The sequence below is a fragment of the Nothoprocta perdicaria genome, unplaced genomic scaffold, assembly GCF_003342845.1.
Source record: "Nothoprocta perdicaria isolate Ctin4 unplaced genomic scaffold, notPer1 scaffold_10, whole genome shotgun sequence".
NCBI lineage: Eukaryota > Metazoa > Chordata > Aves > Tinamiformes > Tinamidae > Nothoprocta > Nothoprocta perdicaria.
Window position 1 is genome coordinate 1,046,978 of NW_020454094.1, and position 25,015 is coordinate 1,071,992.

Below are 25,015 nucleotides of genomic sequence, written 5' to 3' on the forward strand. Positions count from 1 at the left end.
ACCTCACCGGCTCGTGGCGAGTCTTTTGTTCAAAGTGGCAACTAAGCCCACCCAGGAGCCCTTCAAGTCAGTGGTATCATAAAAACAGCAAATTCAAGTCCTCTCRTGAAAGCAAAGTTAGGCAAACTAAAGGGAGAAAATTACCTTGTTGATTTACTTAGAAATAAAGCAAGCCTTAAAAAATAGACTAATGAAACCGATGCCTTTTGGTACATCACCTTGGCGTCCACCACAGATCTCCCTCCAAAAGATTTCTGTAACGCCTTGAGATTCCATCTTGATACAATTCCTGCAGCAACAGCACAGCTTTGTTTTTAAAGTCAGTAAGCGATTAATATTTTTGCAGACTTTCCAAGGCTGTATTTTAACTACCTCCCATGTCTCCTGACAGGAGGTTTCACACACTGATGAGGATTCGCAAGGCAGATAYGGCTGCAGATGCCACATGTGCACACCACGCTGCTCCTCAAAGCACATCCCCAAACACAGAGCAGCCAAGGAAGCAGGGAAGTCTGGACATGTGTGTCTTTAATCATCAGAGCAAACAGCCCGCTCGACTGCCAGATGTGTCCAAAGCTATCCTTATTTTTTCTTGACAAATTCTCTTACGTTGTCACAAATAATGCAGCGTGACAACACCAGGAGAGTCAGATAGAAGGCTGATTATTAAAAGCAGAAGTGAATGATTCTGGATCAGCCGTGAGGAGAGGGCTGTAATTCATTACAATATGCATGCAGCTAAAACATCATTATTGGAATTCTTTAGTGTGGTGAGGGCTCTAAGCTGGAAATGCAACATTATGCAAATCCTTTCTGGAGTGCTTTATCAGTTACGTGACCGACGCTATCACCCATATGGTGATGAATCTATGTCAAATCAAAAACAAGGGAGGGAAGAAGATAACAAAACCAGAGAAAATAAATTACAAGTCTCAAAAGTCACGATTTAAATTGGTCTGAAAAAGGGATCCCTGCAGAGTAGAAGGTGCTGCCCGAGGAGTGCATCTCCTGGCGCCTCAGTGTACCTTGGACTCGGGCCAGTCGTACACATCGGGCATGAAGGACTCGTATTCGTAGGTCCAAACTTTTGATCGGATGTAGCGGTTCTTGTCTGCGGGCTCRGGATAGTGGAAAGCCATGTTGTTCATGTACAAAAACTCCATAACCTGGAAAGTTAAATCACCGTGAAAGTTTGTGCCTGTTGCCACACTGATGGAGCATTTGCTCTGCCCCTGGAATATGTTGAGGRCTCTTCAGGTTGGACAAAGATAAATACCAAGGTCTTTTGGCAATTCCCAAACACCTTGKCAGGGATCCAGAAACATCATTTCAAAAAACAAAAAGAGCAAAATTGTGACCAACCAAAACTGCCAACCTGAAGCATCCAGCAAAACCAACGTTTTTATAAGTGTTATTAATGGCACAAAGAGAGGCCTGGGTGTYTGGTGCCGAAGCATCTTGTGGCCAGGCATCATGCTGCACGACTGGCTGCGTTAATACACACGTAAAGCACTTTTAGCACAGTTCACTGTTTGCTTTCCACTCACCTTGACAGCGATATAAATAGAAACTTCCCTGATATTAGACAGAGGAGGATAAAGTCGTCCTTGTGCAAGTTCTTCATCCGTCAACTGTTCTGCCAGTGCCTGAATTAGAAAAACGAACAGGTTCCTATTTTCTGCATCCTGAATAGGATCAACAACATGCTGAGATGCAGGAGAGAAACAGGCTGCAGCAATGTTTTACTATTAGCTTTCTCCCCAAATAGTAGAATGAGACACTTCAAGTCTCAATATTCCCAAGGGGTGGCACTGCAATCTGGGCCCATATCTGCAAATTCGGCCTGTAAATGTTGAGCAGAAACGAGAGCTTATCCGGACACACCAGCACCGGAGTGTTCCCGAGCATCCCGATGGCTGTGGGACCCCAAGGGGACAACCAGGAGGAGGGCAGGCACATCGACACTATCAGGACGGGGGGAGGACCTCTGCACAGGGACAAGCCTCATATTTGGAGGCTCAGCTATGCATAAAAATATTAATTTTTCACAAGAATCGGGCACTGCCCACAATTTTGCTTGCAATTTTCCTGTTGGTTTGATCCTCTCCCACCACCCTGCCCGGTGAAACAGAAAAATCAGAGTTTGCAGCACCATTTGAGCCTGTCCTGAAAGCCTGGCATGTCAGGCACCACTGTGCCCAAACCTAGAGCCCGCTCTGCCCCACACTTACCTTGGCAGCCTCTAGGAAAACCTTATCACTGATATGCCGGACACTGCTGAGGACCACAGCGAGGGCCACGCCTGCAATTAAATTAGTGCCAATTAGCGCCACATCATTCTAAAATATGCACCCTGCTGCCCAGAAACTGAAAGTCACCTCCAGTGTTATTTATAAAAGTCTTCCCACGGCTTTCTAAACCCATTCAACAAGGCTATTACCATGTATTACCATAATGGGTGGCCTTTAACAGGCAAGTTGGGAAAAGGAAGGAAAAGAAGGGAAGAGGAAGGCAGGGAAATATTCCCAATCCCTTTCTTGTATCCTCACTTGCACAGACATTGCTGAGTGTATTGACATTTACCTTCTCCTTCCCCGTCAAAGCAGCAGCAGAACTTGTGCAGCAGGAGCAAGACCTTTAATAACACACTCCTCTTTTCCCAAAATCCTGCAGCTCACTGTGTCCATGTCACATATACAACCCCTGGCACCCTCCCTGACTGATTTTCTTTTGTTTTTTTCTGAGTCTCATCTTCAGTTGAGCTTGTCATTGCTGGGAACATGTCTGTATGGGGCTTCACCACCTGCCTAGTGCAGACATAGACCTGATGAGAGGTACCCCTGCAGCCTGGCCCTCAAGACCAGCGGACAGAACTGCCTGCATTACAGAACTGCCTGCATTACCTGGGAAGATGTAGGCGTTGTTGCCCTGGCCTGGTTTGAAGACTCGTCCATCTTTCAGAGTCACCAGGTCGAAGGGGCTGCCGCTGGCAAAGAGGCACCGGCCCTGTAGTGGGAGAAAGCACAATGACGGATTTTTGCTAGAGAGCTAAACTGGGGGTGAAACCCAGGGCTAGCCGGGTCCTGCAGCTCCTGCTGGGCTCCCACATGGATGTGCGGGGTCCCCACGCCAGGGACTGACCGACAGGCCAGTTGGAGGCACCAAAGGGTCCCGGGGACGCCCCCAATTCCTGGCTGACACGGAGCCCCGTGGGACCCCACACAGACCCTCTCCAGCACCCACCAGCTCCAGCACTGCACAAAAAGAGCAGCCCGATGGCCACGGCCAAAGGGGGACCCAAGTACGGACACGGTATAAATGGTCACTTGTCTAATGATGGGTTTGGGAGGGTGAGGAGAGCACGACGATATCATACTGTGCGGGAGAAACGAAGCCTCGGAGGAGGCAGTAATGAACCTTCCTTGCTATTCTTTGGAAAACAACTTTTAATCAGCATGAAATAATAAAACCAACTCAGAGTTTTGAATGTAAAATATATCCTCCACCTGAACAACCCTTTCTGCGAAGAGCAAAACCCCTGTAAATGAAAAAAAAATGTTGACTTCCTCCTGGATAAGGAAGGTAAATATTTTCAAATGATATTAAGTTGAACGTGGGACACAGAAGCAGCATGGCAGTGAGCACCAGAGCCCAGTCCTGCTTTTGCAGGTGCCATCTAGTGGAAAACAAACAAAGAATGAGCAAACGGAGGTTAGTATCTTTATCTCATTAATGACTTCTTATCTTAGCTAAAATCTCAGACCAACCAGGATTAGGCTCTTTCTGAGGTGGGGAGACACAGAGGAATGATATTTCTCATCCTTAGGTGTCAAACTTTGTTAGTTAAAGCACAACATAAGCAAGGTTAGAGGATTTTCTAGGTATTTGCTGTATCTCGAAGGGAAGGATATTATTACATTTTGAAGGGTGAGCTGTGGGTACACTGAGTACAACTGGGTTGTAACAAGCACGTTGGAGAACTGAAGAGCATTATAAAAACAAGTATTAGATACTGAAACAACTCCAAAAACACCCTTTCATTTACTGAGCAGGAATATTTGCAACCGGACCACGGGCACGACCAACAGTCAGTGCACAGAAAATCAGGACAGGATGGACACAGGCTCATCATCGGAGAAAAAGCAGGGCTCTCTCCCTGGGGCACAAGGCACGGGAACTGTGGATTTTATACCCTGAAACACGGCTGAGGTAACTGTRTTCTGGCTAATCCCCAGATGCTAAATGTCCAAGGGAGCTTAAACAACCTTCATTACAAAGTGGTCGGTCTCATTTACTATGTAAAGCCAAGGTCCACGTTTTGCTCAGAGGCTGCTGCTTCTGCCCAGAGCTCCCTCTCGACCTGCTAATCTGGGCAGCGGGTTCCCTGCAAACCGGGTGCCCAGGAGCAGGAATCAGTGGAGGGAAGTGCCCTTTTCTCCACGGAGGTGGCACCATGTGGATGTAGCACCAAGCTGTCCCCGAGACCTCAGTGCAGAGCCGCACGCGGCAGGGAAGCCGCTTGCATTTCCACAGCAAGCAGCAAGGAGCTCGCTCCACCCCCTAGCTTTTACATACCTGACTCACTTGATTTGGGGCTGTATTTATAAATAAAAAGCTAAGTCTTCCCACAAGCCCCACCCCGACGTCTTCAGGCAGGCCCTGTGGCCAGGGCAGAGATCCCAGCCTGGCATCTGAAGGGAAGGAATCAGCAGCCAGTTCAAAGCRGCAGAGCTAGCGCCGGCGGCCTCGTCCCGCCTCTGTCCCCTCTGCTTCTGCTCWAAGCAGGCTCGTGTTTATATACAAGCCGTGCAGAAGGAGAGAAGACTGACTTTACTAAGGACAAACCCTCGATCTGAGTACGCTTACCCTGAAATGTGCTCGTGATAATGCCACTAAAGAGAGAAAAGGAACCGCCCCCGCAAACACACAGCGTCACTGCTTTGGGGCGAGAGTGCAAAACCAAGTTCATTTATAATCGTTCACTCCTCTGGACTTCTCGTGGTCGCTGGGAAATGACCGAGCACAAAGCAGGGGTCTTCATCAGACACACGGACAAGAGCTGCAAAAGGACTCTGTCTATTACACGGCAGCCCATGTTTTAAGGGCTGCACTTAATCCCTATTTTGATATCAACGTAAGCTGCTTCTTTAGAAATGAAAAMAATTTTAAAATGGTGGGAAAGCAGCAATTGATCAAAGCTACAGAACACTCAGTACCTAATGGTCTCTTCTTAAAAAAGAAATAACAAGATTTAKGCCATTCTGAGTTTTACAGCATGTCATTATCCAATAATCAAGATTTCTTTTCATATCACACCAATTTACTTTCCAAGACGACAAAAAAGAAATCTATTATTACAAGAAGAAATTCCACGTAAGAATCGAGGCATTCTGGCATTCTCAGTGTCAGTTTTCACTGTACATCACGGAGTGCCCAGTGAGTGGGTGCTTCAAACCCGCCCGTACCTCCGTTAACGTGTAGGCCTCCTCTGCTGTGCACTCAGCTTTCACCGTGGGGTTGCTCAGCGCAAAGATGATGGGCTGCTCRTTGATAGAGGCCATGGCTTTGATCACGTCGTGCGAGAAGAGCCGTCCGGCTCCTGCAACTCCTGGAGATGGTGGGAACACCCAGCAAGGGGATCAGTGCTCAACTTCCCCAGACGACAAGTACAAATTAAGCCCCTGTCACCCGCAAAGGCCGAGCAAACCATCCCAGCCTTGTCATTCCACAGGACACAGACCCAAGCACTGCTTCCATGCTGCCTGCCTAAAGCTCTCATCCTTCACAGGAACTGCCACTTCCAAAAGCCTATTGCACATCTTTCCCATGTAAGGAACGCTTATTGCCGCCCTGGACAAGCAAGGGGTGACTGCAGCTCTCGAGGATGATTCATCCTCGCTGGGTGTTAACTGGGCAAGGCACTTTCCCTTCATAATGCCATTTCTGGCCACRCCTAAGCACACAAATACATGAAAATAAATACACCAGATAGAGACTTAAGGAGAGCTACTCAGTCCATTTTTTTTCCACCCCAAAAAGTGATGTGCAGAGGAAATAACAGAGTTGTAACAGGAAATACATGTAATCCTAGCTGCCCGCTGAGGACAACCACAGTTATGTCTCTATCTGGTTACATATATATGTTTATAGGTATGGCATATATGTGTCAGTGACATTATAGGTACTGGTGACAAGGGACTGCAATACAAAACAGCCTCTGTTCTTTCCCCTGTGGCCAGGGTAGGGAATACATCTGGGAGGAGGAGAGGTGCATCCCAATATCTGACCCCTACTCCTGCCCTTCGCTGTGTGTCCGTTCACTGTGGCCATSCTGTTCCCAAGAACATGCTCAGAGCTGTTCTAAGCAGGGTCACTGAGGGGCTGGACAAGGCCTAAAGCCAACAAAAAAAAAGGCACAGAAGGAGCTGCAGCAAAGGATACTCTGAGAGATAACTTGGAGTTCATTATATTTTCAAGCAGAAAATCGCCCTCGGTTTTTCTTATTTATCCCAACAGAAATGGCCTGGATTGCTGTCACCAGCCTCCTTGGGGCCATGCTGCCAAAGGCAAACGCTGCAAATAACCAAGTTGTGGAAACACAGAAATGAAGAATGACTTTACTTACCAATGATAGCTGAAGGCYTAAGTACATTCACAGCCTCCACAAACGTTTTTGGTATGTGCTCTGGAGCCGGGTGCGTGAATGGTTCTTGGTTGGAATCTATGATGTGTTCCCGGCCCTACCGAGTCAAGTTGATGGCGTTAGGRGAAGGCCATGGAAAACACTGGCCTTTGGGAACATGCTATTTCCAGGGCTGGTGCATCCTTACCTGAACCAGTAAACCGTATTTGTCAAACATCCATATTTTCTTGTAGGCTTCCTCGGCAGAAACACCGCTTTCCATCATAGCCATGACAATGAGGTTTGCAATTCCCAGGGCAGCCTGACAGATAAAAGGATTCCTGCTTTTAATGAGCCACAAAAGGGGTCTGGCGACACAAACACCACCCCGTTCCCCACATATCCCACAGAAACCATCCCTTGGGTCAGCTCTGAAGCACAGGCTGCGTTGCCCTAGATGGGGGCAGATCCCTGGGATCAAGAGCATTGTGTCTGAGCAAGAAGAGAGCAGCTCTCCTGGAGACTGTGCCCCACTGCTTTCTGTGCCTCCCTCTGCTCTTTCTGCCTGTGATAGAGACTGTGGGCAAAGAAAGCAATGGGCAGAAAGGGGATGTTGCCAGTGCTTCCCTTCCTTTCTCCCTTTCTCACTGACTCATAACTTCGTGGTAAAAATCTCTCTTCTACTGCACACAAATTCCTGCTGCTTTGAGAAGTCCATGTAACAGTGTGTAAACCTGAGCCCTGGCAAATTCCAAGTGCCTTTCAAGGTCTTCATGCAAACACTCCCTTCTATGAATGTATTTTAGCTGCCCGTTGAGTTCTGCAATAAACCTTGAAGGATGGGAGCATCCAGATTTTACAGAAGCAGAAAATATAACACAGAGCAACCTTTTGTTGTGCTAGAGGCCTTTGGAGGACTCACCTCTCCTGCCCCAAGGAACAGCACTTTCTGCTCTGCAATGGGTTTACCAGTGGCTCTCTGTGCTGCCAGGAGTCCAGCTAAGGCCACTGAGGCTGTTCCTACAAGAGCAACACAGACCTGAAAAGAGCTGAACAGATCTACATGGCAGGTCATTCCTTCAGGCAAGGTATTTACTCATACATTAGGGAGCATAAACAGAGCTCATACCTTGAATATCATCATTGAAGGTGCAATACTTCTCTCTGTATTTTCTCAGAAACCGAAAAGCATTGTGATTTCCAAAGTCCTCAAACTGGATAAGTGTGTTCTGGCCATACCTACAGAACATGGCAAATACTCTTATCACTACATGCACAAACAAATTCTTTTAAAATAAATTCTGCATGTAATCAATTATCTCTGGCAGAGAAGCTCTCCTCAGGCTTCTCATTGCTTAAAACAGTCCCCCTTCCTGTGTGTACTTAACAGATAACTACAAATGACAAGTTCCAAATCACAGAGAAAAATCACTACAGAGCCAGAAAGACAGCCCGTGTCTGCTTTCTTCTAGTCCTATCTTTATGCCTTAGATGACTTTCAAGGACACTGTGTCATGCGCTCCTTCTGCCAGCAGTCTTGGCCATAGTCTTGTACAGAAATTTCCAAGTCATACCTGTCTGTAATGGCTTCCATAAATTCATCTATGAGATCATCGTAGGCCTGCGAGCGATCCCTTTTCTGGTACAGGCCCATATAAAACGGATCTTTTAAGAGTGTCTGAAAAAGATAAATCAAGACAGCGGCGGGATGAGTCACTTCCTCAATACACACTTCCCAGTGCTCACAGTAACACCTTTTGCTCTGTTCTCAATGATCCTGCATTTATACAGCCCCTTTAACTGCCTCCAGCCTGTATCAACATTCAGTAATATCAGCTGGCACTTGAGGTTGGTGATGGCTGCTTTTACAATGGAACAAATCAATACTGTGAACAATAAAGTGCTTTAATAAATGGGATTCATATTTCCAGCCTCTTAGAGTCAGGTCAACTTGACTGTCTGTTTTACAGTCTTCTAACATTCAAATAACTTCCAAAAGGTCCATCTGACTGTCACGTTAGCTGCAGTTTTTCAGCTGCTGATATAAAGCAAATTGCCATTAAATAAAATACTTGGTTTCATCTTGAAACAAAGTGYTCAAATAAAATTATAGTACTAAATACTAAATATAAGAGATGTGGGGATAGTCAAAGGTAAAGCTGAGTCAAACTCACTGTATTATCAGTTCCAACGTCGATACACACAGGCAAGCACTTATCTGGGTGTATGCCGGCACACGCCGTATACAGACACAGTTTTCCTACTGGAATTCCCATTCCATAGACACCAAGGTCTCCAAGACCCAATATTCTTTCTCCGTCAGTGACGACAACAGCCTGCAAACAAAAACATGTTAACAATAACATAAAATTAAACACAAAAATAACAATAAAAATAACACAAGTTATATATGACTGCTGTTTATTAAGGTTTAGAGTAATAGTAACTGTGGTTTTTTCTTCCAGGCAAAAATTGAGCTATGTCCATGCAGTTACACTAAGTAAGAAGAGATAACAAAGGTTTTTCTTTTTATCTCAAGCGATAACGCTTTGCCCCTTGCTCATTTTTTACCTAAGCAGAAAGCACGCAAGATAATGTTAGATCTGCCACGCTCCTCTCTGTCTGCTGAAAGCTACTGCCCTAATCCCCGAAGGCAAAGTGGGCAGAATCCGGGCCACCGTGTGCAGGAGCCTCTTGTAACTCAGGTTTATGATTTCCCCTCCTAAATCTGGACAGCAGGAGGTCGGGATGAGTGGTACCCACCTCGCCACCTCTTGTGGGTTTGGACTTAGCTGGGTCATATAAATATAATGGCAAAACCTGGGTTTCCAGGGCACTACTCTGTGTTCTGATATGAGGACAAGATCAGCTAATAAATGTACTTTATACCGTGATAAATAAGACCCTGGCGCATCCAGCATAGAAAGATAAAGTAAAGCAAGACACTGGCAAATCTAGCCCTGATCATCACCATCCACTCGAACTATAAATCTCATATTTATAACAAAACACAACTCTTTAAGAGTKGCTTTCATTAACTGCATCTGCCATCGTTGTCAAACAACTGCCAAGGATGCCTTACTTAGCATTATTTTTATTTCCATAAAATAACAACCAATTTTAAGAAGCTCAGCCCAGATTAAAAAACAATTAGAAAAAAAGAAAAGAATTAGATAGTACCTTAACATCATTCTCTGGCCAGTTGTTCACAATTGATCTTATATGACCTCTGTCTGAGATAGAAATAAATAATCCTCTGAAAGAAAAAGAAAACAACAAACCAGAGATATTTTATAGGTGATAATTAAAAACTTCACCTTGCCTTGTAGAACAAAATTTTAAACGCTAAAATTTGCATGAAAATAAGTGTTGAAATCCATTGCATATAACAGTGAAAAGACACTTTCTAATACGCTTAAAATATGACTACTGCACCACTCCTAGAAACAAAAGCAGAGAAAATACCGTTCATGCTGCTACCTGGATTTTACAGAACTAACTATACATGTGTCACATCCCCTGTCCCTGAAGAGGAGCAGAAAATGTCCATTTTTTTATCATCTTTGGCACAGCATGCTTCAAAAGCRGTGGAAAGGGGCTCCCAGGGCGGGCTCAGAGCCCTGCAGGCTGTGAGCAGCTCTGCCTGCCCTGGGGAAGCCCTGAAGCCCTTGGGGAGCTCTCTGAGGAACCCACCTGAGCTTCGCCTACCTTGGAAGGGCGCCGGGCTCGAGGACTTCCACAGATCCCTTCAACCTACATTTCTGTCTGAACCCTCTGCTCCTACACAGATCCTCAGCTCCACAGATGCAATTCTAAGAGCTGGAAAAAGTCAGAGCCGGCTCCTGGGAATGCCAGGGCCTCCTGGTGAGAGCTGGAAATAGGGCTGAGGTCCTGCATTGGTGGCACATTACCTCTCCTGTTCACAAATGTCCCCTTTTTCCCCAAAACAAACTAGGTCGTCAGTCATTATTTAAGGAACCTAACTTTCATGTAGCTAAATCCATAGGAAAATGCAATAAAGCATTTCCAGACCTCAGGGAAGAATATAGAGGAAAGAATAATAAAAGTAGCAGCAATACGAATGTACTGTTCTTACTTTGGTCTCCTGAAGATGTGTCCATACTGSGAGCAGGCAAGGCCCACCGTTGGGGTATACACAATTGGCATTAACCTCTCGATATCGTCTTGTAATACCCTATAGAATAATTTCTCATTTCTTTCTTGGATTCCCATTATGTAGATATACCTGTAATAAAGCAAAGAAAAAAAAGTATGTTTCACATGTATGCATGTGTAAAACAACATGAAAAAATGGCAGAGAAAAAAAAAMCAAACTTGCTTCATATTATATCCTCACAAAATTCCTTCCTTCACTCAAACTGGGTTTTGAGAATTAAACAAAAGTTGGAGAGAGCAGGGTAGCAGTTCTAAAAAGCTGTAATAAAAATAACAGATATGACATACCATGCATGCTAACTAAGGTATAAATATGCATTATGATATAACATAACCCATAGATTTATTACAGGATGCAGCTGGGAGTCTCATTAAAAAAAAAAAAAAAACAGCTAAAAGAGAGGTCTTGACAGCAAAGTCTTTTTAATCCTAACATTAACACAGGTGTGAGACTAATCAACTCCTGACAAGAGTCCTCTCTGAAGGACATAGCCCAGGGTGTGCAGGAAACCAGCACAGCCTATGGTACACCAATTCACCCCCAGGGAGCTGACTGGACAGGTAAACAYCATTAACTAGGGATTATCTTTGGTTACAGCTGCTGGGTGCTTGGCCTGCGTAGATGATTCCAGCATTTCAGATTGGCAGGTGAAATGATAAGGATTTAAAGCCTTCAGATAGCATGAGAATAGAGCTTCAGTGTGGTCCTGTATGCTTCAAATCATTCTCATGCTACTCTTCACTTTATAAGGCTTCATATTTTCCTGTGCAAATRCACATACTTTTATATGAAAATGGCAACAAAATGCTAAAAACATGCAATTTTCCTCCACATATTAAGTCCATAATTTCCTTCTAGCACTAATTACAGTATAGGATAAACAGTATTTTTTTTTTCACACCTAATTTGCAAGTTCCTAACTTACCTAAATTCACACATATTTTTCTGGTGTTCTCAAATACTAAAAAGTTCTTTGCTCTGACAACCTGCTAGCCAAATCTTATATTTAACAGAAGTGTAACAGCAAGGTCTTCAGCAAGCTGATGCCCCTTCAGTCTGCAGCTCTGTTACTGGCATATTTGTGTACAGCCTTTTTTGTGACTTCATGACTATGCATCGCTCCCAAATTGCTCCCCAACCTCCTTAATTTACATAAGGAGCAGCTGAAACATGTTTGTACAAAATTGAAAATAAACTCCAATAACTGGAAAGCCCAGTGGAGRCCAAGAAAGTGAGCTTGGTTATCCCATGGAAATATTTCTGCCCCAATTCCTGTCCATCAGCATAACCAAGGCCAGAGGAGCACTTACTTTTCCAGGGGGTCGTTCATTTTTGCCAAATTCTTATGGAATCGTAAGGCTTGGATGTCTTGTGTCTCGATTTTCGGAGGTAGAAGTCCTTGCAACCCAAGCATCTGTCGTTCCAGCAACGTGAAGGCCATGCCCTGAAAACAAGAGAGACATTTAGTAGTTTTTTTTCTAGTTTATTTATAATATATTTGCCATTTCTGACTCTGYGCTTCCAGCATATCCATTACCCTGCTCAAATACATCACATGTCCCCTTGTCCTGTTGCAGGTGGCACAGTTAGAACTAGGAGATCCCCCTGCAGATAGGCTGAGGTTTGAAAGCACAAGTAAGAGGGAGTTCTTGAATCATTTCACAGGAACATATGGTTGACCAGAAACATGCAGGTCACCCAGTCTTGTACCTGCAGTCACAACCACTCACAATTAATCACAAAGAGTTTTCTCTGAATTGCTCCATATCCTGCATTTTTTCATTCTTTCAACAGTCTAACTAAAACCTGAAGTTATTGAATTGCCTGAGTGCTTATACTGAGTTCACATCTCAACCCAAGTCCTTCCTTTTTAATTAGAGCTAGTGCTAATCTCTTAATCCCTTCAATTTGCTACTACCAAMAGGTTTTATCTGTAACAAATTAAGTTTCAGAGGAGTTAAATCACAAAATACCCCTCCATGTCCACTCCCCTGTTCAAGGTGGGTAGAGTTTTACTTCAGTTTTAAAAGTTAAACATCACAGTTGAAAGCAAAATTAACTTTAAACCTTTTAGTATTTTGGTTTAAAAATGAATTGCAGCCTAGATTAGGTCCCAATACGACTCTAATCCTTAGGACATTTGGAGTTATTTAACAATAACATTCAAGCAGGCATTAACTGCCAGCACTTAATATACTTAACAAGCTGCTGTGAGCTACCTGTTAGTGAGCAGAGATATTGTCACTGGCAATTAGCTCCTAGGCACAAGTTGGCAAAATTTAGCTGATAGGAAAGCAGACCTCACAGCCCAAACTGCTAATCTCGCTTCTGGCAGCACCGGACCCCACTTGAAGTTTCTGCCAGAAGAAAGGGGAGAATTTTTCTTTTGTTTATTCAGCTGGGTCAGGTCGGTGAATGGTTAATCAATATTTGAGAAAGCAGGAGCTGAAAAGGCAAGAAAACCTTCCCTGTGCCACGGCACTGGACCAAGGCACGAGCAAAAGCAGAAGCTGAAAGGGCAAGAGCTGCTCCTGCAAATGCTTTCAAAGGGAAGGAAACAAGAATCGGCAGCTCTGCTTATCAACGGGGGCTCCTCTGTTTGCTGCAGTCTTAGATTAAAAAACAAAAGCACCCTCTTCTTGGGCTTATCTACGCCCAGGGCAGACCGGCTGCCAACCTAGAAGGAGAAAAAGTTTTAAAATGTTGGGTTTTGTACAGCAGTGACAAGACAAATCCCATCTGCAATCATACAAAACACAAGGAAAAAAAAAAAAAAAAGAGAAACATTTGCCTGCTTTAGAACAACAAAAAATAAAACGAGGAATTTGAATATGCTGAATTAGAATTCTGATATGAATTAGAATATAGGCCTCTGCTGACAGTCGAATAGACGACCATAGGTATTTGTATAAAGMGTGCATACTCTTAATTATAAAACCCCGAGGTTTAATCAAGACTTCACTGTAATTTCACATACTTGAATCATCTCTGTCCAACACAGGTCACCTACCCCTTCGGAAACTCCATTACTAACAACAATGGGTTTTGATTGATAGCATTTTTCTCCTTGTTTATTYCAATCACCACTTATTCTGACTACACCGTTTTACTCTGTCCATCTGCCTTTTGGTACTAACTGCACACTGTATTGTGAAGTAATAAAATACTCAAAGATTTAGAAAGCACGATAAAACACAAAATTAGAAAAGCTTTAAGTATTTAACCCCAAAATAGACCGATCCATCAAAGCAAAATTGCATGAAACTGAAGCATGCAAAAAGCATCTACCATCYGTCTTCCATTTCTCCTTAAACATCTAAGTTCTATGATTTTAGGCCTTGGTAAAATGGCATTTTCTGCACACCGTGCCTGCAGGACGGCTCATTCAGGATAGGCAGCTAAGCACAGCTGGGAATATTTCGGACATTACAAAAAAATAAAAATGGTGCCAAAAGATTTGTGATTTATGGTGTTATGGAGAAAAGTTAGTCTCTTATCAGGAGATTATATAAACACTTGTCCATAAAGTCATTAATGTGTCCCTGGTCTAAGATATGCTAGAGGGCAGAATCCCTTTAGTGGCTCTTTACTTACCAAGCTAGCATTTCACTGCARACCAGCTGAAACATCTCTCTAGCAAAACTACTAGATGTTTCCCTTTCAGAAACTACTCATAAAATCCCTTAAAATGAAGTCTGTTTGATTTCCATTACTGGCACAGACACCGTGTCATGCCTTTCTCTTAATTTCCCTGTACAGCAAACCCAGTGACAATAAACTGTCTGGGTCCTTAATAATACTTTCAAATGAGCCCTGAGGTCTGTATTAGGCAGAGCAGCTACCCATGTTTATTCAATTTATCCACATTCCTTTCAGTCTACAGGCAGCCTAGGTTTGCAGTGTCTCTGGAGTTAGGAGAGCTKTAAACACAAGGAATTTGTCCAGCAGTCCTAAGCACTGCCAGCTGCTTGTTTACGAGGAGGACAATTAAGTCTTAGCCCATTAAAAGATGTATTTTAATTTCTGCCCAGGCCTAACTGGGAGAAATATGACTGTCCCTACAGAAATGTAATGCTCATTCCAACCAGGACATGACAAGTTTGGTCCACAAGAGCCCTCTGCAGAGCCCGGGGCCTCTCCCACCTTGCAGTGTGTCCTGTTCATCACCTTGGACCATGGCCATGCTCTTGGGTTGCGTTTGGGACGTTGGGATGTTCCCTGTCAGGACAGAAGATCTCCCTAAGAGCTCCAGTATCACAAACCTGGTAGTCTCTCCCTCTCACTTCAACATCTCCAGCAGGGTTTGACAGCCCCAGCAATCAGCTCCCCAGGAAGCAGGGGGACACAGGGATTTGCAGCACCAGCAGTGATCTTCTCAAAGGTACTTAARATCCCACCACTGACCCCAGGGCCCAATTCTCATTGAGTTAGGCTGCAATTAAGCACCTAAGTCACCTAAGTACTGTAATGATTTGGGCTTAGCTCACAGCAACCACTTTTTGGTTTCATCTGACTTGAATGGGCTTTTTCAGMGTGTTTTGCACCAACTTTCACTTAGATCAGTTGCCTTAATCCTCTTTACAGCTTAGAAACAACAGGTGTCCTTTTTACACAGTGCAGACAAGGCATGCACTGTACCTAGGGGAAAAACAGCCCTCTTGAAGACCACAAATGAAATAATTAAAACACACAGACAAGTTTATTACACTAAAAATCAACATAATCCTGCAGAAAGAGAAAGCAAGAAAATGAAGTGCTGYCAGGTTCTTCTTCAGCCAGGACAAGCTCCCACTTCACCACTACATACGGTGCCCTGGGGACACCAGGTACGTGGCACCAGGATGTTATTTTGGCTGTGAAAACGGCCTCCTTCAGAGGGAGGATTTGATGAAAAGGTCCTCGTGTAACTAAATCACTGGCGTAACATATCCAGCACTGTATCCTACGCTTTGAAGTAGAAGCATTAACTACRTTTTCAAAATAAAGCCGGTTTTACATGGGCACGTGGGGTTTTTCTTAAGCGTGCTTCCTTTTGCTAAATCTCAAAGTTCACTTGGTGCCAATTAATAAGGTTCATTGACATGAATCAAAGGTGTCTTTGCTATCTGAAACACAGATTCAAAGCTTATCTGGATTTATATATACAGGATCATATGCAGATCTCTTTTGATTTCTTTCCTCTTTCATTTTTCAAGCTGAATKTAGCAACTTTCATCCTCCATAAACACTACTTTGTGCTGGCAGGAGGACTAAAGCCCAACACAAAGCCCAAGCTTTTTACGTTTTCCCCCTCAGTGTGCCTTCAATCCTCAGCTGAAGCTACGAGGCCTTGGTTAGRTAATAACTGCAATAAAACTACATACCTAGAGCTCACTTGCACCACTCTTGCCTGTGTTCATTTGAGAGGGCTGGAGTCTGGCTGTCCTCCCCGTTCTGCAAGCAGGGCCTGGCAGASTGTCCTGGCAAGGCAGTCTGCAGGACCAAGCCATCGTGACACAGTGATCTACCTCTGCTGAGCTGCAAAATGACCCAGTGCTTAAGTTATTAGGCCTTTAAAGGGCTTAGCTCCTGCAGGCAAAGACACCTGCAGCTCTTGTAGCGCATCTGCACTCAAGGAACCTGGTGTAAGTCGCTGTGGCTGCTGATCAGACTTGGCTAAGCAGCATTTATGTACGATCTGGGTTCAGCTGGAGCTTCTTCTCCTCAAGACAGATGCCTTTGCAGACTACTAGGCCAGGCAYCCATCCCCTCTGGGGTTTGCTTCCAAGCAGGAGCAGTTACGGTAAAGCTGCACTTTGCAAATCACGAGCATGCTGGATGGCAGCGGATCCCCTTCCTTGCCACACCTCAGCCCAGCGACTCGGCCGCTGCGAGCAGAACAGCCGATCCAAGGTAAATAGGGAGCAACAGCCCTTACCAGCCTGGCACTTGCAGYGCCTTTCCAGGCAGGTGACGAAAGCTGGCTACCAATTAGGCAGATCCACCTTCTTGCCACACTTTAATCCTCTTCAAAGCAGGCAGCTCTTCGAGGAAGCTTTAGCAGCTGCACATGAGCAGCCGTGTAACCTCCATCCAACCACCTCTCCATCCCCACACCAGCCGGGCAGCCCACGAGGCTTGTGGTGGGGCGACTCTTTCGGGCTCTCTGTGTGAGAGCTTCTGGCAGGCTCTTCCTAGGAGTTTCTGTCAACATTTCTGCCCTTTAGGATGTTTCTTTGTGACTGACCAGGAACTGCTGGTCATGTTTCAAATGCTGCAATTCCCAGTAAGATTCTTACACTGCTTTCACCTTGTCTACACATTCTGTTTGTCTTGCTTCCTAAGCAAACCAGGACAGCAAGATGGGCATTGCTTATTCTTGGCTGTTCAGTGAAGCAGCTACAGTCTAAAAAACGTCCAAGCGAAAAAACCTGAATATACCCATATACCACACAGCAGGAATAGGCAGAGTCTGTCACAGTCTCTGTGATGTATTCAATGAGGCATATTAGTCTTAATTTTTTTTAAATATGTCACATACTCCCTTGTACATGTACTCAGGCACATATACATATGTGTGGACCTATGAAATGTGCTAAAGCTGTTTGCTCAAGGGAAAAATTTGGTAAGTACTGTCATGATATGAGAGCGATATCGAAGAAGGAAGTAACCACACAAGACTGAGCAACAAAATAATAKAAAACGGGTACCGGAACCGACCACACTGAGATTAATAAGAATTGCCACCACAACCTAGCAAATTGCCAACTGACAGACACTGAAATACAGAAAATGTCACAAATTATGCAAAGTCCCCAATTTGCCTCAGGCAAAAAGAACCCAAATATAGGAATAATATTACAGGTCATGTATTTTCAGTGAAATAAAGACACAGGTGCCATCCTACATGGMAGCATGGACATTACCAAGATCAGGGGTCGTCACCTGCTCTGTGTGGGAAGACAAAATCCTGGCCCACAAGTGAGGGCCCCTACACATGATCTCAACATAACTATTTATTTGCTGGCACTAAACTAATTAAATTGTCCAAGGGTCAAACAAGCTTAAAATGCTGTTTCTGCACAGTGGGATCAGCAGSACAACAAAAGGTCCTGCAGCCAATTAGCTATAATCTGAATCTCTGTCACAGAGCAGTTCAGCAGAAATCAAAAATCATCATCAACAGTGAAATGTACCAGTGACAGTATGGCCTGCAGTTGTTTGGCTGCAGCAGCCAAGGCATTACTGATACAGCCATGACCTCCCAGCTGCCCTGACAATAAATGAAATAAAAGAAACCTGGCTTTGAAATATAAAAGGTTAAGACAAAAGTTAATGCAGGCTGATGCACCTTGCAGGAGCCAGGTAAGGCTGGGAAACACAAGGATAAAAATACATTCCAGATCCAGTGCAGAGCAGAGGAGCAGACTGATTGACTGCTGGGGAAAGGGGTCGTTTCCATCAGTGATGCTGGCATCTTACAGTTCGTATTTTAGGCCCCAGGCACATTAAGGGAGTCCACATGCTTTGTAGAATAACTTGATACAGATTATAAAAGCTAAACATAAGCACCTAAAACAAACAAGACATAAAAKGCTGATCTCAGGTCACCAGCAAGAGATATCAAAGTCCATTATCTGTATGTGTATGTGCATGCACACATACTTATATCTGCATATACACACACATGCACACACGTACACATGAGGCAACCAGGGCAAGAAGAGCAGAAAGGGTAGTCTCCTTATTTAATCTAATAACTTAATCATTTATTTCTCTGCTGAATTTCTAAAATAATTTTCCACGTGCATACTACATTCCCCACCAAACAGTATCACTTAAGCACTTTACAGAGCTATTCAAACAGGTGCCAGCTTTAATGACAGACTGATGAGAGCAGCACTGAACAAACAGGCAGAGTTTTTGTCCTTGGCCCAGTATCATTCTTTAGAGAAGACAGACAGAAAAGGAAAGGGAGAAAGGGAGAAATCTACTGCTATTAATAAGCACCTCTCTGCTTCTCCCTTCTCCTCAAAAGAAGAGAACAACTATAAAAAATACTGCATTGTGCTCATTCCACCATAAAACTAAGCCCGGCTTAGAAACACAGCAAAAAAGAATAAACATACTATCCCCATAAGAACAACATGAAACGACTTATTGTCTTTGTTTCTGATCGCTGTTGCATAATCAGCACTTGGAAAGGCTCTCAGGGCTTGAAGTATTTTCCTCTGGCCTGTCCGGGTGTCCACAGCCCAGCAAAGCTCCGAGATCCCCGATCCTGACAAATCCTTCCTTCCTTCTCCTCCTGTCTCCGTTTTGCTTTTGCAGTCAGCCAGACTCCAGTGCAGCTTTCTCTGCATTTATGCAACCTACATTCATGCAGCACAGAGGCAGAGCACCCTTTAATGACAAAGCAAGCAATTTTTTTCTCGTTTCCTTCTTATCAAGACACTGAGGGGTGACTTTTCCCCAAAGAAGCACTGCAGCAGCTCTGCCCAGAGAATAGAGAAGACACCAAAAAGCACAAGACARAACTGTGGAAATCCAGCTTTGCTAGCTCCTTTGCTCATGAAAYACCCTTTTCAACAGTTAGGTTTGTCACCTTTCTTGACCATTTTAGCTGGCTAAAGCTTGATCATTTCAATATCCCCAAAGGCTACGAGTGCTCTGGAAAAAAGCGAGGATATTGCGGGTAGGGAATCTTTTAAGAAAGTAGGGTTTTTCTTCCCCCACAAAGAGAAATTCCTCCCAAAGCATGGAACCAATGTAATGTTTCTACCTCCCAGTTATCCTGTTTTCAGTGCTCTCTCTCTCTGACTGTGTGGACAGAGATGTTTCTAACTSATGTGGCTCAGTCTCAATTCACAGCCTACCAAGTGAAAACCAGGTCYAGGACTTGGAGATTACCACTTCCTATCACCAACACGTTTGAATTCAAAAATTACTTGTTGCAAACTATGAAGTAAGGCTTTTAATCTGCTAAAATAAATTAGAATGGAATTCCCCAGCTGGAATTCCACCAGCCCCAAAATTAAGCCAGTAATCAGGAAGAATGAGCACCGACTCTTCATCTGGCMCCAGGGAGCAGCAGGACCAGCTGTGTAACATGCAAAAAGCCGAGGGAAGTGCAGGCTGGCAGAAGCAGGGCCTCACTGCAAGTGCCTGCRTGGTAGTTCCTCCGGTTATAAACTTCAGGTGATCACTGGCTCCTCCAGCCTCTGCACCCTGTTTGGCCGTGGCCCAGGAGAGCTCCTTGACCTTAAAACCGAGTGTTACTTCTATCCCAGAACAAGGTTCRCGGCGCTGCTGCCAGTGCAGATAAGAGGCCTGGTAAATGCGCACCACCAACCTTGTTTGTTCGTGGGTTTAGCATCAGGGGCTTGCCTTTTTCTTTCGTATGGGCGCTGCGACAGGCCGTGGCGCAGGGAGCGGCGGCTGCTCTCAACCGGGAGAGCATCTTGGCTTCTCACAGGGCACCTGGCAAGCAGAAAAGAAAACCATTCAGAYACAGAGGTTGTCGGAGTAATATGAATATTCCTGGGTTCCCTGTTGTAAGAGAAAACGGACGTGTTAGCTAAGGCTCCTCACTCAAGCGCTATCATAATAACCCAAAATTGCCTGGTTGAAAACAAAGCGTGATCCAACTCTGGATTCAATGCCTGGATTTTTTCTCTCTCTAAAACTAAAAAAAAAGAAAAAAAAAAGATTATTTGTGGAGGAGGTAAATCCTTTTCTTTAAAGGAAATGCTTTCCAAACACATTTAACAATTTCTTAGCACCACTCAAAGGCCTTGCTCTTAACACTGTCACGTGCTGACCACTCTCAAATCCATTTTATGCAATTATTATTAAGAGAAAGCTCTTGGGAGCAGAAATTATTATTACACGCTTGTGCAACACCGCRACACAAGGGGACACGTCCTGGGCCCGTCTCTAAATGCTCTTTCAGCAACATTCAGGGAGTGAATATCAGTCACGCCTGAGGACTTTACACGGGAGCAGAGGCCTCCATGAACCCACATCAAGGTTGTGGCCTGGAAAGGACGGGGCAAACATTGCTTGGGAGCAGAACCCACACGGGGAGCACAGGAGAGGGGGAAAAAGCCAGTATCAGGTCCATACAATAAGGGAAACAAAGGCAGAGACTTTAAGATCCTCTCTGTTCACTGCAGAGCTCAAGGGAAGGGGTATCCAGGGCTGGCAGTTGACTTGGATAATCCCATCCCTACCCTTCCYGGCCGGTGCTCCGGGGCTCTCTGTCCCAGCTACACCTCCAGYCCTGGACCCTGTGCAAACACTAAAMGGGACACGAGGCATTTCCAGGGACTGCAGAGATACTTGCTTTGGAGTTTTAATTCCTTCCAGATGGAAGACGAAAATTAGATTAAGGAGTAAAACTGCATTAGCTTAAAAACAGCCTGAATACTTTTAGAAGACCTTGTTACAATCAAAGCTGCTTCAATCAACACAACAGACTGATTTTCGAAGCTACCAGCTGAGGATCTGCTTCAAAATCTTTCAAAGCATTAAAAGAACATGTATAAAAGCCAGTATTTTTCATCACAGGAGTATCGGGGTGTCCTTTTTGCCCACTGCAAACTCCAGAGAAGAGCACTACTGACATCCAGCAGGCTCAAACTTTTCCATTCACTTTGGCCTCGCAGCTTAAGAAAGCCCCCTTCGAAGCCCGTGTGGTCACTTGCTCCACGGTGAAGAACATAAACCTGCTGCTGCCCGAACCGGCTCGTGCTGCAGGAAGCCAGGCTGCCGGGCACGCGCAAACCGCCGCGCGCAGCCGGATCAGATAAGAGAAATCAGCTTTGTGCTACACAACAGGCAGCCTTTAGGAACGGCAAACTTGGTGGGAGCTGATTTTAATTCTGATAGCTCATTTGGCTATTAGGCAATTTTAAGGCCGTGTCTTTATGCATATGAAGCCCAAAATGATGTGCGATTACAGCATCCCAGGAAAAGTCAGCAGGCACCTTATTAACCTGGTTTGGCGGGGGCTTCAATTTGTCATGAGTAACTCTCTTAAAGACGGAATTAAAAAGCAGGCCAAACATCTCACCTTATCTCACCTGCTCAGGTTTACTCTGCTGCAGGCAGTGAGCATTTTATGAACTAAACAAGACTGTGGCCCAGATTTTATAACTCCCTGACTTAAATCAACAAAGTCTCTGATCAATGAGAGACTTCCCAGCGGTTTGATTCAAGTCTTACCTGGGCAAACTGMCTTCTGGCCGTGCTCCTCCCTGCAGAGGCGCCCTAGAGGGACGAAAATTGGTCTCCTAGCAGAGGTGTCCCAGATGCCTGCAGCTAAACGGGAGCAATCTGGGCTTCACTTCCTACTCATTCCCTTGGTTTAGATCCAGGAGATACAATCCCAGTTAATGTATATCTGTTGTGAAACTTGGCCCTTTGGGTTCAGACGCATCTGTGCATGTCGGTGGTGGGTGGAAGCTTTTGCGAAGAGCTCCCAGCCTCAGCCCAGCGCCCCAGTGAGACCCGCAGGGCCGGACCCCGTGTCGGAGGCACCTATAAAAAYAATCCGCCAGGAGAATGTGGAATAAGGGCTGAGTGAGTGTCCACTGAGAGACGTCAGGACAGCGCAAGGGCACGGGGCTGCCGCCGCACGGGGCCCTGGCCTCACACAACGCCCTGACAGCACAAACGGGGAAGAAAKCTGGGGAACCGAAAGAGCAATAACCGCTATTTTATGCCAAAACATGTGTCAGCAAAGTCAGAGCGAGCATTTTCTTCTCTTCTTTTCCTTCCAGCGCCCAATGAGGGTAAGGAACACACGGGCCTGCGGACTGCATCGTAACCAGTAATTTCTGACCTTTACTACATACGTTGCTGTGTGACAATCCAAAGGAATTATATTCCTTGGCAAAGCCGTCGCCAGCTTTCTGCTGTACCTTATCAGGAGGCATCTGGCCAGTTCAAACTGCTCACTAGCAGCCTACGAGTGCCCTTATCTGGGAGCAAACGTTTTGCTGCTGCAATTATGGATTTCTTACACTGCTAAAAGGACTTTTCAGGGAAAGGCTCATCATATGTTTATAAGGCACAATTCCATTGCTTCTGGAGTCAGGGAGCCCAGTGCCAGCTACAGCAGGACCCGTTTCAATTTCCACACAGTCCGAGCCGTGGGTTGTACCTGATTGTGCCTAATCCCAAGGAATATTTCTCAGCAAAGCAGCAATTTATGGTRGAAGGGGCCCCCTCACGCCCCGAACCCGATCGGGTTGTGCTCTCGCTCCCTTTCTCTCGAAGCGAGCCCTGCCTGGCCAAGTGTGACACAAACCAGGCACCCGCCACAGGCTTCATCACATTGGCACCGATAAAGCCACCTAAAAGGATTACATTAGGCAAACACCAGCTCCAACAGCGTTCCCAAAGAGGAGCTCCGCAAGGAGAAGCTCCCACGGCCTCCGCATGGGCCCCGTGTCGGTGACGGCTCCGACGCACCTCGGGATCTGCAGATTTCGGAGGGCAGCCACGCTGGGAAGCGACCACAGCCTTGTGTTCGGCAGGTCACTCGGGAGCAGATCTTTCCCATCTTGGAAATACTTTTCTTCCCTCCTATCCTCAAGTGACCAGCCCAACAGGAAGAAAAGCTGGGTGTGAAGGGCTTAAGCAGACCAAGTCTGTTCCTGTCGCGAGGTCCGAAGCGTTCAGCATGCGCTTCACCAGGTTCAAACAAGAATAATTTCAGAACATCTTTTCYAAAAACAACCCAAAATACCAGCAAACTTCTCACCGCACAACCAGAAAATGGAACTAAATTGCTTGGAGTTTTGGTTCACAAAAGATCATAACGCATAACTCCAGAAAGTTATTTTTCTGTATAGTCTTAACTATTCCCCTTAAGCTACAGAAAGRCCATTAGCTTGTACTATGCAAACTGCAGCAGTACTTTTGACGTATTTTTGGCCAGCCAAAAGAGAAAGTCACATCCCTGACTTTATTCTCAAAAGTAGTTCCACTTTTTTGGTTTGAGGACTTGTGGTAGCAAAGGTAACCGCACCTTGCACGCCCACCTCATCCTGCACAATCCCTACTCTTTATTCCATACAAACACAGAATATTAAATTCCTCTAAATACACAGAAAGCTACTGACGCTTTATTCTGCAGACAAGGCGCAGGGCTATTTTACGGATGTTTTCTTCAATCCAAACCCATGGATTTTGGGGACAGGGATGGAAGCAGGGCTGTTCTCACCTCGGCTGCACACCTGCAAAAGGAGATTCCTTTGGGGAGAATAACTCAGCAATAGACAAGGAGAGACCGGGCTGCTGGCTAGTCCAGGATTACCTTTAGCAGACGTAACATAAAGTTACTAACTACACTAAACCTGGGATGATAACATATGATTTTTTTCCTTAAAAATACACACTCAGCCTACCTTTATATATGAAATACGGAAGACTTTATATACGAAATAGAGCCAACTCTGTGTCAGAGACCCCTGGCCGGATGSGTGAGCGAACTGCCCACAGCAGCCAGGGTTTTTCCGTTTTTTTGAATTAAATCGCATGTATTTCCATATTCCCCCTCGCTGTTTGTTGCTCACTCTCCGGCASCAAGAACAGGGCGATAGGGGCAGTCTTGCATCCAGGATTACTCTATTTTGCCACCTGTTTCCTCAGGCAAACGCGTGTTTTCGGGCTTCCCCAACGGGTCACAGGCTCACGCTGCTGTTATAGGTGCAATATTATGTGTGTGCAGTACAGGTGTTGTATTACGAGTGCGTATTATATATGTRCTGTGTTATGTGCATGTGTTGAGCAGCACTCGGTACCGCGGGCGCAGCCGAACCGAGATGGAAGCGGCACCGAGCGCGCGACGGCGGCAGCGTTTATTATTATGAAAAATAAAAAAAGAACACGGAAACTAATGGCAGAAACTAGTCCTAAAAATACTCAGCGGCCTAACAGCAGTTCCTCACTCTAACTCGCTGCTATCTCCCAACTTTCGCTCCCGGCTTTATGGCTCTGCCACCGAAGTTGGAGGCAGAGGGGGAGACTGTCAAGTGCRGGGGGCTGCTGTGGCCTCCATTTCGGCCAGGCTTGTTGCCTCCGTGCCCCAAAAGATGCCAGAAACGGGGAAAAGGAAACGGGGAGAGGAAGGGAAATGGGGGGGTGAGGGGGGAACCATCTTGACAGGGCGAGGCCGCGCCGGGCCGCATGGGCCCCCCCGGGCTAGGCAGCGCTCGGCCTCCATCACC

The 25,015-nt window shown here is 45.3% G+C and overlaps 1 protein-coding gene across 1 annotated transcript; it reads right to left on the reverse strand.

Moving 5' to 3' along the window:
• ME2 (malic enzyme 2) lies at nt 1-20,238 on the reverse strand. The gene is made up of 15 exons (XM_026040094.1): nt 20,131-20,238; nt 12,110-12,243; nt 10,719-10,868; nt 9,803-9,878; nt 8,797-8,958; nt 8,197-8,300; nt 7,752-7,861; nt 7,545-7,642; nt 6,831-6,944; nt 6,626-6,740; nt 5,466-5,608; nt 2,904-3,006; nt 2,232-2,302; nt 1,548-1,646; nt 1-1,166 (listed from the first exon to the last, which is right to left on the reverse strand). Exons 1-15 carry the CDS (start codon nt 20,236-20,238, stop codon nt 1,017-1,019), a joined length of 1,737 nt encoding a protein of 578 aa, XP_025895879.1. The 3' UTR covers nt 1-1,016.
• Nucleotides 20,239-25,015: the final 4,777 nt, after the last annotated feature.